The following is a 17,255-nucleotide window of genomic DNA, read 5'->3' on the forward strand; positions in this document are numbered from 1 at the left end:
CTGTCAGCAAAGAGCCTGCTAACAGCTTCATTACACAGAACACGATGACTCCAGTCACTCCTAACAGCTTCATTACCTAGAACACCGATGACTCCAGTCACTCCCCCACAAAATCACAACAACACATTACCCAGGACACCAATGACTCCAGTCACTCCTAACAGCTTCATTACCTAGAACACTGATGACTCCAGTCACTCCTAACAGCTTCATTACCCAGAACAATGATGACTCCAGTCACTCCTAACAGCTTCATTACCCAGGACACCGATGACTCCAGTCACTCCTAACAGCTTCATTACCCAGGACACTGATGACTCCAGTCACTCCTAACAGCTTCATTACCCAGGACACCGATGACTCCAGTCACTCCTAACAGCTTCATTACCCAGGACACCGATGACTCCCGTCACTCCTAACAGCTTCATTACCCAGGACACCGATGACTCCCGTCACTCCTAACAGCTTCATTACCCAGGACACCGATGACTCCAGTCACACCTCCACAAAATCACCACAAAACATTACCCAGGACACCGATGACTCCAGTCACTCCTCCACAAAATCACCACAACACATTACCCAGAATACCGATGACTCCAGTCACTCCTAACAGCTTCATTACCCAGGATGCCGATGACTCCAGTCACTCCTAACAGCTTCATTACCCAGGATGCCGATGACTCCAGTCACTCCTAACAGCTTCATTACCCAGGATGCCGATGACTCCAGTCACTCCTAACAGCTTCATTACCCAGGATGCCGATGACTCCAGTCACTCCTAACAGCTTCATTACCCAGAACACTGATGACTCCAGTCACTCCTAACCGCTTCATTACCCAGAACACTGATGACTCCAGTCACTCCTAACCGCTTCATTACCCAGAACACTGATGACTCCAGTCACTCCTCCACAAAATCACCACAACACAGCTGAGAACTGAATGGGGATATGTTCCAGCAGTGGGTAGAGAGAGACTGTCCCGTAACACAAAGGTCACAGGTTTGATTCTCCTTGATTTCCTAAGGAGCGGAGCGATCGCTGAAACTCAGTCGATGTGTGGACAGTTGGCCCCGACTGAACTTTCTGCGGTCGTCTAGCTTCAGCAGCCAATCAGATTTCCCCTGCCGATTTGATTTAATTTCAAGAATAATAGCTCCGCCTGGCAAATGCAGAGGATTATTACAGCCATTTAAACTTGGCTCAAAAAAATTAAACTTGGATCCCAGGACTTTTCTGTCATGTATCTATGCATACTAGTATTAATAACTATGTGTAACTGCATTAAACTATCTATTGATTGACTAAATAAAGGCTAATGCAACTTAAATTGTCTATGTCAGTACATACTACCCAATAACCTTTGTATTTTGTTAAAGTGAAGTATAAGGTGAAATATGATGTCTCTAAACTAAACTAAACTAAACTTATACAAATGTACAAATGACAGATTCCAAAAGCGTATAGAAGCAGCTTGTGACCAGAAAGTCATCAGTTCAAATCCTCAGACTGGCTGGGGAAATATGGGTCAGTGAACAGTTAAAAAAACAACTACCTGCTCAAGTACCACTGAGCAAGGCACATAATCCCTAACAGCTCCATAGGAACTGCCAAAAAGCATAAGTGTTGTGGTTGTGCGGGGGCAGTTGTAGCTCAGGAAGTAGAGCTGCTCAAAGAGGTCAGTGGTTCGATTCCCGGCTCCTCCAGTCCGCATGTTGAAGTGTCCTTGGGCAAGATACTGAACCCTATACTGCTCCCGATGGTTGCACCAGCAACCACCAGTGTGGTAGCTTGCTGCCACTGGTGTGTGCATGGATGGATTTTGGCATATTGTAAAGCGCTTTGGATAAAAGCTTTATAAACGCAGACCATTTACTATGTATGTATGAATCCATGTAATGATAAAGGTTGTGTACCTCTGTCACAAAGAGCGTGCTGGGGTCAATCACATCTAGGAAGTGTCGGAACCTGCCAAAAAACGTGTTCTAGAAGAAGCAGGAGAAGAGAAAACACAAAAACATTATTCTGAATGGCAGGTTAATAAAATGAAAAAGCTGCAAATGTCCCATCTTTGAATTAGCCCAATTTGGTGGCTTCCACTGAAGCACTGTCACCCAATTATTGAGTTTGTGTTCTTTTTACCATTTCAGAAGTCATTATCTGAGCGTTTGACATAAGGAATGACAGCATGTGACACCTGTATTCGCCCAGACTGTTTTATCCTTTAAAGCAATAAAGGAGTGGAATAAGTTACCCAGTAATATAAAAAGCTTTCCAACCTACAATAGTTTCTCCCGTGAAGCTAAGAAGTGGTTTCTGAGCAACCAGTGTTGCCAGCACTAACCACATGGTGGTACTGTCTGGTGTGTGTGTGTGTGTGTGTGTGTGTGTGTGTGTGTGTGTGTGTGTGTGTGTGTTTTATTCTTGGCATATGTATAGATGTATGTATGTATGCATGTATGTATTCTATCTTTTGTACTATAATCTATTTTGTACTAACCTATGGCCTTTCCCTATTTTTTTACATTTTATGTATTTTATTGTGTGTGTTTTTTTTTATACTCTGAATGGCCTCTGAATCCACCTGCCCAGGGACTCCAGATGGAAATTAGCCTATGGCTAAATCTGTTACAATGCATCTCTTCCCCTACGGGGTTTAATGTCTTTTGTATATGTCCCTGACAAATAAACTAATAAACATAAACGAGTTTTACATGTATTTTGAGGCATTTAAAATGGGCATTTATATAGCGCTTTTATCCAAAGCGCTTTACAGTCAGTAGGTACATTCACCCCATTTAAAAGGTTTACCTTTGTCAAATTTGTACTGACTGGAATAAAACAGACCTACAGGCTAAGATCAAGTTCAAGCAATCTTCTCCCATCGACACGTCAGACTCTTCCTGAACAAATCTAATTCTTGCAGAACAATGTAGGCAGCCAGATCAAAGAGTGGATTGTACATTTGTGAAGAGCAAGTCGGAGACGTTTCTACATTCACAGACAGCTGCCAGTTGTTTTGTGGCAGCAGGTGGAGCCTCCTCGTACAAACTGTTTCTTCTCTGCCTACTTTACAGCGCAGGAGCAAATCCACTCGCACCAGTGGCAATTAATTTTAAATTAGTGTGCCAGAAATAGCACTCTATCATGTATTCATAACTGAGAGCATAAGGAATCATTTTGGAGGTGCAGCAGCACAACATGCAGCCCCCCTCCCTCACTTAAGCTTTAATTACACTAAATGCTAATTTGGATGAAAATCTGGTGGCTGACTGACACTGCTGCGCCTCGCAACTTTCTGAACATATGGATGGTGGATATAAACTTGGTGTGGGTGATAGTGAGATTGGCTTTGGCTTTTTTTTTTTTTTTTTATCGGTTTGATAAATATCTACTATTTTCCAGTAGCAGGCCAGTTTGTCCCAGTGTTACACCATATTTGGTGACCCATCAGATTCTGTGGCCTACATTGTTTTTTAGCTTGGTTAGGTTTATGGCATGAGGAGTGAGATGGTCAGGAGGACAAGGGTAATATCAGGGTAGGTCTCAAAATCTGATGGGTCACCAAATAGTGTGCATACAACTTCACTATTTGTCCAAGAAACACATTTCAAGTATTTAAGCATAAGCCTTTAATCAAGTGGCTTTAAGAGAATGAAAAACATAGTAGGCTACATTCAGGTGTGTCCAAACTTGTGACTGGTATTGTAGTCTACCACGTTTAGATTGAGAAACATGATATTGTGGCGGAATGAGGCGCACACCGAGGCAGATCCTTTGGCTTATCAAACTCTTTATTAGCGAGCGAACAGACACACATGAAGGCAGGCACGCCAACACCTCGCTAGCTTCTCCTACCTAGCCTAGCTCTCCCCAGCACGTCTGCTCTCTTCCAGCTCCACACAGCTCTCCCGACCATTCCCACTTCCTCCCTTAGTCTCCACCCACTGGCCCTATGCTCCCTTCACTTGCCACTCCAAAACCCCAAACCCCACATGCACAGAACATCATAACAGACAGATACAGTTAGACATACACCCTACTAGCTATCCCATAATACTCCACCTTACCCCGCGCTACACTGCCCCCCCCTTTTTAAACCATTTGCCCCCAAATGACACCCCAAAACAACCCTACATCAACACTATAAGCCATTCAACATTTTACATTTTAAACAGAACATTTCCCCTTTTTATTCCCTTTTATTCCCCCCCCGCACATCACATCCCCAAGTCCCACGTGCATCTAGCCCATCTCCGTTTCTGATGTTACCATGGCACAGGTGGTCCTACCCTTCCCCACTCAACCGTTTTGTTCCCCCTCCCCGCACCGCACTCAACACAGCAAAGGCAGTAGTCCTCTACCTCTTCCTCCATCTGCACCCAGTAGAAATGTCGACAAAGGCGGCTGAGTGTCTCTTCAGGCCCGCGATGCCCCTGACCGCTGCGGCCCCTGTGCGCCCCCCGTAGCGCCAACCCCCGCAGGCAGCTGGGCACAACCACGACGCTGCCTCCATTCCCGCGCCCTTCCAACCACAGAATCCCCGACCCCCACACCCTCAGGTCCGGAAACAACTCCCACAGTCCCTTCGTGGTACTTGAACACATGCCAACCTCCTCCACGGAAGGCCGGCGTCCGAACGCCACCCACTTGCGCACCGGTCCAACGCTAGTGTCCTCCGCCTGTCTGCGTATCCACTCCTCCACATCGACATCCCCCATAGTCACGTTCTCATCCTCCACCTGTAGACGCTTGTCCTTTCGCCCTCCACCAGGGGGCGGCGAGCTCAGGTCAGCGGTGGGAACACAAATGGACGCCATCTCACTCTCCACCCCGGGCCTCCGCACAGCACCAGCGGGGGTGTGGAGCAGTTTGACTGGGCCGGCTCTTCCGACATTTGCACCGCTGGTACCTCAGGAAACACAATCGTCCCAACCTGAAGAACCGGCTCTTCCCTCTGGTTGTTCCCCTGCAGCACCGTTCTCCTATCCGTCACAACGTTCTCTTCTCCCCGGCGGCTCACACTCTCTCCAGCCTGTGTCTCACCTCCGGCCTCCACACTCTCAGTGCAGTCCCTGGCCAAGTGCTCCGGTGACCGGCAAGTCCAGCAGAGTCTCACCTGCCCGCCGCCTGCACGTCTCTCTTCTCCCGCTGTCCCCCGATCTCCGACAGCCTCTGGACACTCCCTGGCCAGGTGTCCCATCTTTCCACATAACCAGCAGGCTCCCGGTCTTCCCCAGTACCGTCGCGTCGCGTACCTGGTCTTTCCCCCGGGACCGCTGCGACACCACCTTGCTAGATGGCCCGGTCTCCCACATGTCCAACACAGTCTCCGTGCTGGCTCCGGCCGCTGCTCACCGTGCAGAGTGGCCTCTTTTATTAGCTGCATCAACTTCTCCACCCAGGCAGGCGTAGCCTCCAACAGCCGTCTGACCTCTTTCAACAACCGGGCTTCCATCTTCCCCAAGTTGGCAGACCACCAGCTGTGCTCCGGAGGTATCGTCAACTCCCGGCGTGCTCCGTCACGTGCCATTCCGCTGTGGTCGTCCATGGCAGCTAGCTAGAAACGGCTAACTGCTAACGCTAAGTCGAGCCTGATTTTTAAGCCAAAACGATCCCACTTCTGACACCAATGTGGCGGAATGAGGCGCACACCGAGGCAGATCCTTTGGCTTATCAAACTCTTTATTAGCGAGCGAACAGACACACATGAAGGCAGGCACGCCAACACCTCGCTAGCTTCTCCTACCTAGCCTAGCTCTCCCCAGCACGTCTGCTCTCTTCCAGCTCCACACAGCTCTCCCGACCATTCCCACTTCCTCCCCTAGTCTCCACCCACTGGCCCTATGCTCCCTTCACTTGCCACTCCAAAACCCCAAACCCCACATGCACAGAACATCATAACAGACAGATACAGTTAGACATACACCCTACTAGCTATCCCATAATACTCCACCTTACCCCGCGCTACAATATTAACAGTAAAATAATGACTTTTTATTAGCTTAATTGCTGTAGGCTACTTTAGGTTGAAATGAGGAAAGGCTTGTATACGAGTAAACATTGCATTTTAATCATCTACTTGCACAACACTACTTCCTGAAATGAGTAGGGCATCTCGGTTTCCTGTCCTACACTATTGGATGAACTGATTAATGTCAGGTGTGCCTGATCACTGTTGTTGTGACTGCAGCAGTCAGGCACACCTGACATTAATCAGTTAATCCAATAGTGTAGGACAGGAAACCACTATGCCCTACTCATTTCAGGAAGTAGTGGAGTTGTGCAAGTAGTCTATTCACCAGTGAAAGTTTCCCCCATCACAGGTAGCCTATGTTCCTGTTGTAAACATGAGTTAAAATAAAAAGTACCTGGTCGAAACGAGGCTTTCCATACTGGAAGGTTGGATAGTCAGACATTTTTGCAGCTTCTTCACCACACAGCAGCTTAAAACATTGAATTAAACGTGTATTTTTCAAACAACTTGTGCAACGATTGGAACGGTGCAACTGCAGGGTTCGCTGTCAACAGCTGCTGCCGTACAGCAGTTCAGTGTCGTAGAGGCATTATAGGTAATGTAGTTTTCCCAGGCTGCTCTGACCGAACAGGGCGCAGCTTGAAGTATGTATTTGGACAACATTTCCCAGAAGACCGTCTAATGTTTTCATTTTAGTAAATTAAATTAATGAGGAAAGCGTGGTAAATTGCTTCAGTTTGGAGTAAAATATATCAAAGTCCTCCGTTAGAATCATAGGGTCACAATACTTATGCAATGTATCGGGCTAAACAAAACAGTGGAACTGCTGTGTGCAGTTTAGAGAACATAGCCCCCTAGTGGCCGTCTACAGTATGAGTCAATGGGAGTGTAGAAAGAACTGGTAGGTAGTGAGACAGACAGCAGCAGTAGGATTATTGGAAGGTAATAGTGGTTAGAGTTAAAGGGGCCCCATTATAAGTTTTCAATACTTGCTCTATTTATACATTGGAGATGTTTAATGAAGAAATTGTTGAAATCTGGTTTGGTTTGATAATGGTAAATAATGCATTTTATTTCAATAATCCATCCTTGTTTCCAGGCAGTTTCAGAATAACTCCAGTCAATGCACTACACAACTGGATGATTTGATTGACTCACCTCACTAAATAATTGCTCAAATCCAGTTGATAGCATTTGATGTGATATCCCCCTCGCTCCCATCCTCATTTGATAGAGCACTTGCAGGCTCTATACCACATATTTAAAGTAAGCGTTCAAATGTATTCAACAAACAGGCCCGGCTCCAGACCCAAGTTACAGAGGGGGCCTGCCACTAGCTTGGGGGGGCCAAGCTACCCAAGGGGGGTCCGGGGGGATTCTCCCCCGGAAGAAGATTTTGTACATTTTAAAGTAAAATTCGTCAACCTGGTGCATTTGAGAGCAAAATGAAGAGGCTAAATCTGTGAAGAACTACACACATCTCTAATGTGTTGTGACTTTACAAATAATTAGGCCTAAACAATTAATATTAAGTGTATTTACACATTGTGCACAAATTGCATTCATTGTGACAAATTTACAATAGTTAATATCCAGCCAGAATCATTGCAAATGGATGTTCAAAGTAACAGTTAGCAATAGCATTCAGTTAATCAATGCCTAATGACAGCCAGATTCCATGTTAAACTTTAAAACAGAAAAACGGAAAAACGTTTAGCAAAAAAAAAAAAAAAAAAAATTTTTTTTTTGGAATGGGGGGGCCAGTTTGTTGAATGGGGGGGCCCGGCCCGGTCAGGCCCGCCCCTAGCGCCGGGCCTGTCAACAAATATCCTTTTACCTAAACTACAGTTGGCTTTGGAGAACATCCAGTCATTCACCCATGGGAAATGCTCAAAACCCTCAAAGAGGTGAAGGGGGAAAAGGCAGCATCAGAGGTAGCCGCTACATCAGAGGTAGACTTATAAGCGAGTTTGCACATGAGCTGAGTAGCCTACACCTATGGCGGACATCATGACTACATCGCTGAGGCAAGGTCAAGTAGGCCTACCAGTGCAATGGAAGGAGGCCACAACTGTCCCTCTTCCAAAGGTGAAACCGCCAACATTAGACCAACTAAGGAAATGTAGCCTATTTAGAATCAATGCATGAGACTAGAAAAATATTCGCTGTGCTTTAAAAGATTTTCCTGTAGGCCTGTGTGTGTGTGTTGAAATTAGGGCTGGGCAATCAATATTAGATTGATATTGTGATATTAGACTAGATATCGTAAAACTGTGATGTGTATTGTCTTTTCCTGGTTTCTAAAGGCTCCATGCATTAAAGTGATGTCATTTCCTGAACTTAACAGACTGCTGTAGCAGTTTTTATTTGCCTTTAGCCACTGTCATTATATCCACATTACTGATGAATATTTATCAAAAATATCGGTGTAAATATGTTGTGAAAGCACTAGTCATCTCTACAATACTGTTGCAATATCGATATTGAAGAATTTCGTCAAAAATATTGTGATATTTGATTTTGTCCATATCTCCCGCCCACCATAAGTTGTTTTTCCACAAATATATTTTCATCAGTGATACCTAAAAGAATAACAGCCATATATTTAATAACTTGTATTTTCCCCCCAGCCTGGTACAAATGTAGGTAAAATATTGAAGCCAGTGCAAATATCTAAAAATCCTGCACGCACGCACACACACCCCTCAAAGAAGGATTTATAGCCAAACATACGGTGAGCAAGAAACACAAAATATTCTTTATTAAATATACAAAATTTGTGAAACAGAATTGCATCACGAATTGTAAACTTTCCAATCTTATATACTACCTTAAGCACATCCCACCGCCTACACAATCGAGGACAAAAAAATATAAATAAAAAGTGTCAAAATGGAAGACATGGAGAGGATGTTATTCTTGCGCTTGATGAGTGCAGAGTCACACTTTAATATGTCTCTACAGTCATCTATGCACTTGGATATTGCGATCGTACAGCAGAACTGAGATGACACGATGTTTTGATGCTTCAAGCTAACTGGGATAAATCATCTGTGTGTGGTGTAGAAGTCAGCCAAGTGCTTAAATCACAGAGAGCGATTAGAAAGTGCAGTAAAGGTGTGATCTATTTTTAACTATACCGACATCGATAACAGTCTAGTTATGCTCTGACGATTACGGTAAGTAGTGCAAGAACATCCACAAATGCTGTTAAAAGTGGCATCATATTGGAATACTTTATGGTGCATCAAATCTGCTCCGTAGATTAAGTTTCAAGGCTTGGCATTTTCTTCTCTCTATTTTTGGCGTTTTGCTCATTTTCTATTGTATGCATACAATTTATTGTTGTGCAATGATCTAAACAATATTGTAACAAAGCATCAGACAAAATAACGTTTCAGTGAACAGAATGGCTTTTCTTTCTCAAAAATTACCCCAAGCCCCCCCACCTCTACAATGAAGTGCTATATTTAAACCAACTTAATGAACAGTCACAACAAAAACAAAAAAATAAGGCAGCATTTGGCATTTCCATACGGCATTTATGCTGTAAATACTGTATATATCCCTTTGTAACACACCTGAAAGCACTAGCGATGTGCGTGCCGGAGCAGAAGCGGATGTGACACAGACACACGGGGGGAGGAAGGGGAGTCAAGTACCAGCACGTAGGCATTTTTCTTAACGGTAAAATCGTGTTGATAATGCACAGTGGGAAGGCAGAAGCAGGTGTTCAGAGAAGCTGCGGTGGCTGATCCTGATACCTGATGACGCCTTCACCCAGACAGGAATCAGTTAGATGTATGCTCAACGCATAAATCTGTGTATTTTCAAGACATGCCCATAAAAAAGAGAGAGAAAGAAACCGGAACGAACAAAAGATATTCAGCACTCAATGTGCATCGAAAAATCAAACCATTCACTCGCTGGCTAAGAACACTTTTGAACACTCTTGAGCTACAATCTGTTCCCAGTGATGTGCACGTGACCATTTTTACACCTGTCATCTGGTTTGCAGTTTCAAAACTAATCAGGGAACTTAATCAGGGAACGTTTGAGGAGTTTCAATCCATAACGAGATATACACCGACCATTTGGGAAAAAGTGATGCCCTGATTGCAAGCACGGTGGTGAAATGGAACAACACATTACATTTAAGGTTTTTGCTCTTTCAAAGCAACAGTAATCATCCATATTTGTGAAATATTGAGTGAGAAATTAGGTAAGGATTCTTTTCTCAATTTGGATATAAAGCATCACGGAATGAAACCCCACAATTTCTTTCTTCTGTGATAAGGTGATGGAGTGACAGGTGAGGTGAAAAGGAGGAATCAATGTTTCTACAATCAGCAATCAGAATCCCAAAAATGGAAGCATTTGGGTTTTGAACCCACTGGGGTCAAATCTCTCTGTGAGCGTAAAACCAACTGTCCATAACCTGAAAACAACCTGAGGACCCCGCTACATTCGGAAAACCGCACGAACCAAACCCTTCGACAAGGGTGTGTTTCAATACAGTCAAGCATGCCGGTTGAAAAACATCGCCTCGACATCTCTCAGTGCCTAAATTGTTTTATCAAAAAGGACAGCATAGCAGTGAAAAGACTAAAGAGCTGTTGTGGAGGTTCGAGTGAACAGATGCATACTGTACTGCAAACCCAGTCCCAACCAGAACCCCCCCCCCCCTCTTTGTCACTTGTTCTTGGTGCGCACTTGCAGGAGAGTGGGAGTCTGCTCCATGATGCGTACGAGCAGCGTGTCAATGTAGTCCTCCAGGTCTCGAACCTGCGGCTTCAGCCTCTTCAGCTCCCCCTCCCGCTTGGCCAGCAACACGCCCTGCCGCTCAAACTCCTCCTTCTTCCTCTGGAGCTCCGCCTCCCGCTGCACGAGCAGGGCCACCAGCTCGCTGTGGTTCAGGTGGTAGTACGACCCCGCACCCTCTGTCAGAGACTAAACAGAGGAGAGAGACAGAGAGGGAAAGACAAATGAAAATGATACAATGGCACACAGGTAGTGCAGCAGTAGATTCCCTGGCCCTGCCTAGTGCCTACCAACACGAGGGTCGCAGGTTCGGGCCCCCATGTTACCTTCGGCTTGGTCGGGCATCCATACAGGCACAATTGGCCGTGTCTGTGGGTGAGAAGCCGGATTAAGGGTACATGTCGTGGCACTAGTGCCTCATCATCTGGTCGGTCGGAGCGCCTGTTCGAGATTGGGGGTGGGCAGGGGGGCGGGGGGAATGGGGTGTGGGAAGCCGAAAAAATAGAGATACAAAATGAGAAGCAAGTCTTCTGAACTGCACTTCCCAGAGATCACCTGTGAATCAAACAGTATGGGTGGGACATTTTTCTGTTGATGCAGTTGAGTTTCTGTAGGTGGCGCTCTTTTCTTTGTCAGTTGAATCAAAACTGACATTTATATATACTAGAAATCAATTCGCTATCTCTCGCCCGCCCCTGCGCGGGCTCGCATACGCAGCTCGGCCTCGTCTGCTCTATTGGCAGCCGCAGCGCACAATTGCGCAACTTCGCATCACTGATGACATCACAATTGCTCGAGTGACCATCACTGATCACATCATGGAATGCTCGGGTGACGTCACTCAGCGCACAATTGCTCAACTTCAGCCTTGCCTGCAGCTCGGTTGCTGCGTGGTCTCGCCTGCTCTATTGGCATGCACATTTGCTCAACTTCGCATCACTGATGACATCACTCACTGATGATGACATCACAATTGCTCGAGTGACCATCATTGATGACATCATTGAGTGCTCGAGTGACATTATCAGTGATGATGTCATAGACATTGTGACATCATCAGTAACATCACAATGTGGGACAAAAATTGAAACAAACAAATAGAGACAGAGCCCACTTCCTCCCTTTCATATAATATTTAAACTGATGAGTGTACATTGCAAGCAACTTTAGTATGCACTATATGGATCAACTGTGCCTGAGAAACAGAAATAAAATTTATCTTTTATTCATGACATGTGTTGACATCTTCAGGTAATGTAGATCAGCAATTTTAAGTTGGTTATGACCAACAGCTACTGATCATTACAACTTTAAATACAGTGGTGTAATGTAACAAAGTAATAATACTTCAGTACAGTAAAGTTCTCTCTCTCTCTCTCTCTCTCTTGTATCTGTACTTTACTTGAGTATTTATATTTCTGTCAACTTTCACTTTTACTCCACTACATTTCCCAAATAAAATGTATACTTTTACTCCATTACATTCCCCCGAAGCATCTTAGTTACAAAGTAAAATAAGGAGAAATTGGTAGCCTGGTTTGGTGAATCAGTGCTCCTAGTTTGCAACATTAATAACAATCCACACTCCATACCAGTTGGTGGCGGTAATGCACCATAACATTGTTTGCCAACCGCTATAAAACTCTAGAAGATTTCCACTCAAGCCCAGGCATGCCTTTTGCTTGCTTTTTTTTATGAACAGCATTTACTTGTACTTTTAATAATTAAGTAGATTTAATATCAGAAGTTTACTTTTGATACTTAAGTACTGTAAATATCAGATACTTTAAGACTTGTACTCAAGTAATATTCTAATAGGTGACTTTAAATTCTACCAAAGTCTTTTTCTGGTAAGATATCTGTACTTTAAGTATGGCTTTCGAGCACCGTACTTTATACACCACTGACAGACTAGGCTATTGTCTGTATAAATGTGGTAAAGACTAGGGTAGCCCATCCTGTCGGTTAGGAAAGGCCTGGGTCAAATTTGTGATCTGATGTGTGTGTTATCCTTATTCCCGCATTATTGTGTGTAACCCTAAACCCATGAACTTCCAGCCTTTAAAACACTCATAAAGTAGGTACTGCTGTTTGCCTCTGAAGTACAGTAGGTACTGCTCATAAAGTAGGTACTGCTGTTTGCCTCTGAAGTACAGTAGGTACTGCTCATAAAATAGGTACTGCTGTTTGCATCTTAAGTACAGTAGGTACTGCTCAGAAAGTAGGTACTGCTGTTTGCATCTGAAAAGCAGTATTAGATTATCATACTCGTGATTGTGACACACCTTTTTCCTCTCGGGCCCCTGCTCGGTGAGCTGGCTGCTCCTCCCGGGGTGGATGGTGGATTTGAGCTTCTCCAGGCCGGTGGCCAGAACAGACCGGCCCTCCGTCCGCTTCTCCTCAGCCAGCATGGCAGTGGTCAGGGGCCTGACCGGGTGGGGGCTGGAGGGGGGGACAACACAGCGTTACACACAGCTGAGAGCAGAGCCACCCAGGCAGTTGGCCCACTTATTTACACTGTTATTTTTATATAGATGGCTTTCTGGCTTTCAGGTGATGTAATGCAGTGGTTCTTGAAACTGACACAAATTAGACCACAGACCCACATTTGATTTTGTCCCTGGGCCTGCCATCTGATACGACTTATGCTTTTAGATGTTTTATTATTATAGAAAGTCTATGAAACCCATGACCAAAATCGTCATACTTTCTGTCATTGTGTTACTTATGGATGGAATTATAGTGAAAACAAATGATTCCCCTTTTGAAGGGGACCCCCTAGAACCACCTCAAGGACCCCTGGGGGTCCCCGGACCCCACTTTGAGAACCACTGACATAATGCTCCCATTGGTGGCCATATTGAAGGCCATCAGCATTTGGATGATTGAGAACAGCTTATTTTGTTTGTAAACATACAACTTGGCCATCTAAAAAAACATTTTTATTATCATCATCATCATCTTCTTCTTCAACCGCTTATCCATCCTATGACTTGCAGTCTTTAAAAGTTGGCACTAGGATTGTAGTTGCATGTTAACAAAGCAAAAAACCAACCGTTTGTTTAGGTTAACTGGGGTGGATCTTCTCAAAATACACATCTACTAGCTGCTGTGACACAGGAAAGAGTGTTTCCTGTGTCACAGTAACCTAAATAACCTGATAAGCTAGAGACAAATCTAGCACATTCACTTTAACGTCTAACCTTACAGAATCAACCTACATTCACCCAACACAATCCTTTTCAGGAATCTCTATTTTAGCCTGGTTGTAGGGAGGCCTATGGATACTGATAGCCATTATTTAAGCACAGTAAAATATCTGGACTGCATGATGGTGTCGGATGTGGTTGCTAGAGATCATCACACATTTCAAGCACAAAACTTCTATATTCAATAGGGGTGTCTTGATACACTCAGTTCAAGATACGATACACGATATTGGGTTCACGATAACGATACGATATTTTAACAATATTTTTTTGCCATCGATTTGTAAGTTGAAGGGGCATCCTCCACGCTAATTTGAGTAATTTCACCATTTTCATCCTCCATGTCTGTAACATCCCTCGCCTGTTCAAACAAAGCAATGAAAAGGAGAGTGAGCATGCAATCAGATGCAGATCAGTGCCACCATGTTCAGCTTCTTTTTCTCATGATATGAGATTTCATCTCAACGATACATATTGTCATGTTTTGATATCGCGATATATTGTGGGACGATATATTGTGACATCCCTAATATTCAATTAAGTGATCAAGAGCAAGGAAGGTTAGACAGGTGTGAAGACTCCTAATTAAAAAACAATACTGGTGAAAATTCAATTTCAACAAGCTCAAAGACTGAACTGAAAGAGTTAAGTTTCATGTTCATGTATTCAAACGAAGAATTGTGTGAAGTGTGTTATTATCCCGAGGTGAAAAGGAAATGCTATCACTGACACACACAGACAACCCCTTTTCGCTTCTCCTACAGCCTGGATTCTGGTTGAGATGTTGGTGGGTCTGTGGCTGTGTGGTGACAACGTTAGCTGGCCCTGTGTGGAGGTGGGAGGGGATGTCTGTGACAGGAGCAGGGGGAAATAATAACTGCTAATTGGGCTGAGCCTCTGTTCCCCCACCTATGGCCAGAGAGCCAGGACACACACAAGACACCTGCAGTTGAGTATGGTTAACACCAACGTGTGTGTGTGTGTGTGTGTGTGTGTGTGTGTGTGTGTGTGTGTGTGTGTGTGTGTGCGTGTGCGTGTCTCTGAAGAGTGATAAGGAGAGATGGTCACACCACAAAAGCAGAAAGCCCTTGAGAGTCAGCGGCACCGAAGGAGAAAGCCGGGGAAGCAGAACAGCAGAGGGAGGCTGGAGAGACGAAAAAGACAGGAGAGAAAATTCTCGAAGTGGGAAAAAAAGTGCTTCCTCCCCCATCTTTTCACTGAGCATGTGCAACCTCACCTGTTCTGCTGATTGGCTGCCTGCTGCTGCTGTGTCTCCGGGGGCGAGACTGCGTGCGGTGCATCGGCCATTGGCTTTGCTTTGTCGAGAGCTGGGGCAGCAGCGGCGGCTTGCGGCTCGCCAAGCGGCGACCTCACCGAGGCAGCGGTGAGGGAAGGGAGGGGACAGAGTGCTAAGAGGGGGCTACTTTCAGCGGTTAGAGAAGGAGCAAAGAGGGTAAGAAGGGGGAGGTCAGGACCAGGCTTGGCAGAGGAAGACTCCTGCTTCACGCCGGGGTCGCTCCCGAAGGACGGCACGAGCAGATCCTCGAAGCTAGTCATCATTGTGCCTTCGGACTGGGAGCGTGGTAGCACGGCACACTGTGTCTGTTTTGAGAACAACTCATCTAAGATGGCGTGCCGATTCTCTCCGACTCCTTCGCTGAACAGACAGTCATTGGGGTTAGAGTTTGTGTAAGAGTCTGTTGGTGCATTCGGAAGTATTTGTAAGGCAAAATCCTCCCCTATCGTGAAACTTGGCTCAAGAGGTGCAGTTCTGCTCTCAGACATGCAGATTTGTCCTGACTGGAGATCAGATGGCCTGCATGCATCGGTGGAGGTTTCTAGACCCAGATCAGCCATACACTCAGTCTCAACAGCCGAATGAAACTCGCCCGCTTTGTCACAACTCCCTGCCCCGCATAGCGTTGAGTTAGAGAGCAGCGTCACCATCTGCTCCTTGGCTACAGTTTCCTCTGAATCACTGGAGCATTTGGAGGTTGGGTGAGACTGGCAGGTGTGGTAATCCTGCGAGTCGGTGCTCACGTACAGGCTGTGGAGGAGGCTGCTGGCGCTCTGATCGGACACCCGTGTATGCAGCAGACTGTCATCAAAGCCTTGGCCAGGACCAGGCCCGATGCGACTGGTGTCAAGGAATTCACTGAAAAACCCCACTGGTTTGAGAGGACCCTGGCTAGTGTTATCAAAGTTGGAGTCCGACACACGTGGCCTGCCCTCACCCGGAGAAGAGGTCTTGGTATAAAATGACGGGTATGTGGAGGGTTGTTCATCATCTAAAATAGCAGGAATCATCACCTCTACGTTGTCATTTACAGATACAATGGGTTCATTTACCTCCTCAGAAAAATCCATTAAGAACTCTTTGAGGTCACAGAGGCCTTTTTCTCCGTTTTCATCATCAGATTGTAAAGAGACAAAGGCGTTTGGCTGTAGGTGTGATTCTGAGGAGACTGAGGAGTTTGTCTTTTGGTCAACGTACAGGGCATTGGGTAGGCTTGGTGCAGGCATATTATCAGTTTCCTTCATGGCGATCACGGGCAGCTGTGTAGGGACCATTGATTGTGGGACCAATGACTGCTCCTGCCCCTCAGAACCATTTGAATCTACCTTATCATCATCATTCTGAAGCTGGACGTCACTTTCCTGAGCTATATCAACTAAAGACGGATCATCTGACCCGTCAATAACGTTTTCCTCAGATTCTGAGAATCTTTTTACCACTGTTGGTTCAAAAGATTTCTCGCAGAAGCCAAGGATGCTGCTCTCAGTGGTCGGTGCTTCAGCATCCTCAGATGATGATGCTGAGAACTTCTCAGATGCCGAGTAAGGAGAGAGACTGGAGAGGAAATCCTCTTCTGCTGAACTACCAACACCTGAAGAACCAGGATTTGGGGAGTTGTTGTTGAGCTTCAGACTTGGACACGGAGATGAGGTGCTATGTATGTGACAACAGTTGTGGCAGGGCGCTTGATGCACATTAGTGTTTGTTTTACCATTCGTGTTAGTAGCATTGTTAGCTTGCTTAGGTTCATTACAAACATCCAGTTCTGGTGGGTTAGCAGAAGTATTTACCATTTTGCCGTCGCCCTCAAGCAGTTTGTGTACTGGGATTGTGTCAGGAAAATGTGCAAACGTGGCAAGGTTTTCTGTGTGAGAGTGAGTAAGGTGACTGGTGACTTTATTAGCTTCTAATGGGGGCTCTGTGTAAGTATATAAAGTGATATCTAAAGCTGGTGGGTGTAGTGCGTCATTCACATTTGTGCTTTGATTATCTGTCGTGGGTAATAACAC

At 45.3% G+C, this 17,255-nt stretch overlaps 2 protein-coding genes across 2 annotated transcripts in view; both read right to left on the bottom strand.

Annotated features, from left to right (window-relative positions):
• sfxn5a (sideroflexin 5a) overlaps positions 1–6,498 on the bottom strand; it is a 30,706-nt gene extending 24,208 nt beyond the window's left edge. The window contains exons 1-2 of the mRNA XM_083633612.1: positions 6,374–6,498; positions 1,919–1,987 (exon numbers count right to left, since the gene is read on the bottom strand). Coding sequence (XP_083489738.1) covers positions 1,919–1,987; positions 6,374–6,421 — 117 coding nt within the window. The 5' untranslated portion in view covers positions 6,422–6,498. The remainder of the gene's footprint in view (positions 1–1,918; positions 1,988–6,373) is intronic.
• Positions 6,499–8,709: 2,211 nt separating this feature from the next.
• rab11fip5a (RAB11 family interacting protein 5a (class I)) overlaps positions 8,710–17,255 on the bottom strand; it is a 59,016-nt gene continuing 50,470 nt past the window's right edge. Inside the window, exons 5-6 of the mRNA XM_083633891.1 lie at positions 13,026–13,182; positions 8,710–10,929 (exon numbers count right to left, since the gene is read on the bottom strand). Coding sequence (XP_083490017.1) covers positions 10,672–10,929; positions 13,026–13,182 — 415 coding nt within the window. The 3' untranslated portion in view covers positions 8,710–10,671. The remainder of the gene's footprint in view (positions 10,930–13,025; positions 13,183–17,255) is intronic.

This window comes from Poromitra crassiceps (assembly GCF_964638095.1).
Source record: "Poromitra crassiceps genome assembly, chromosome: 3".
Classification (NCBI taxonomy): domain Eukaryota; kingdom Metazoa; phylum Chordata; class Actinopteri; order Beryciformes; family Melamphaidae; genus Poromitra; species Poromitra crassiceps.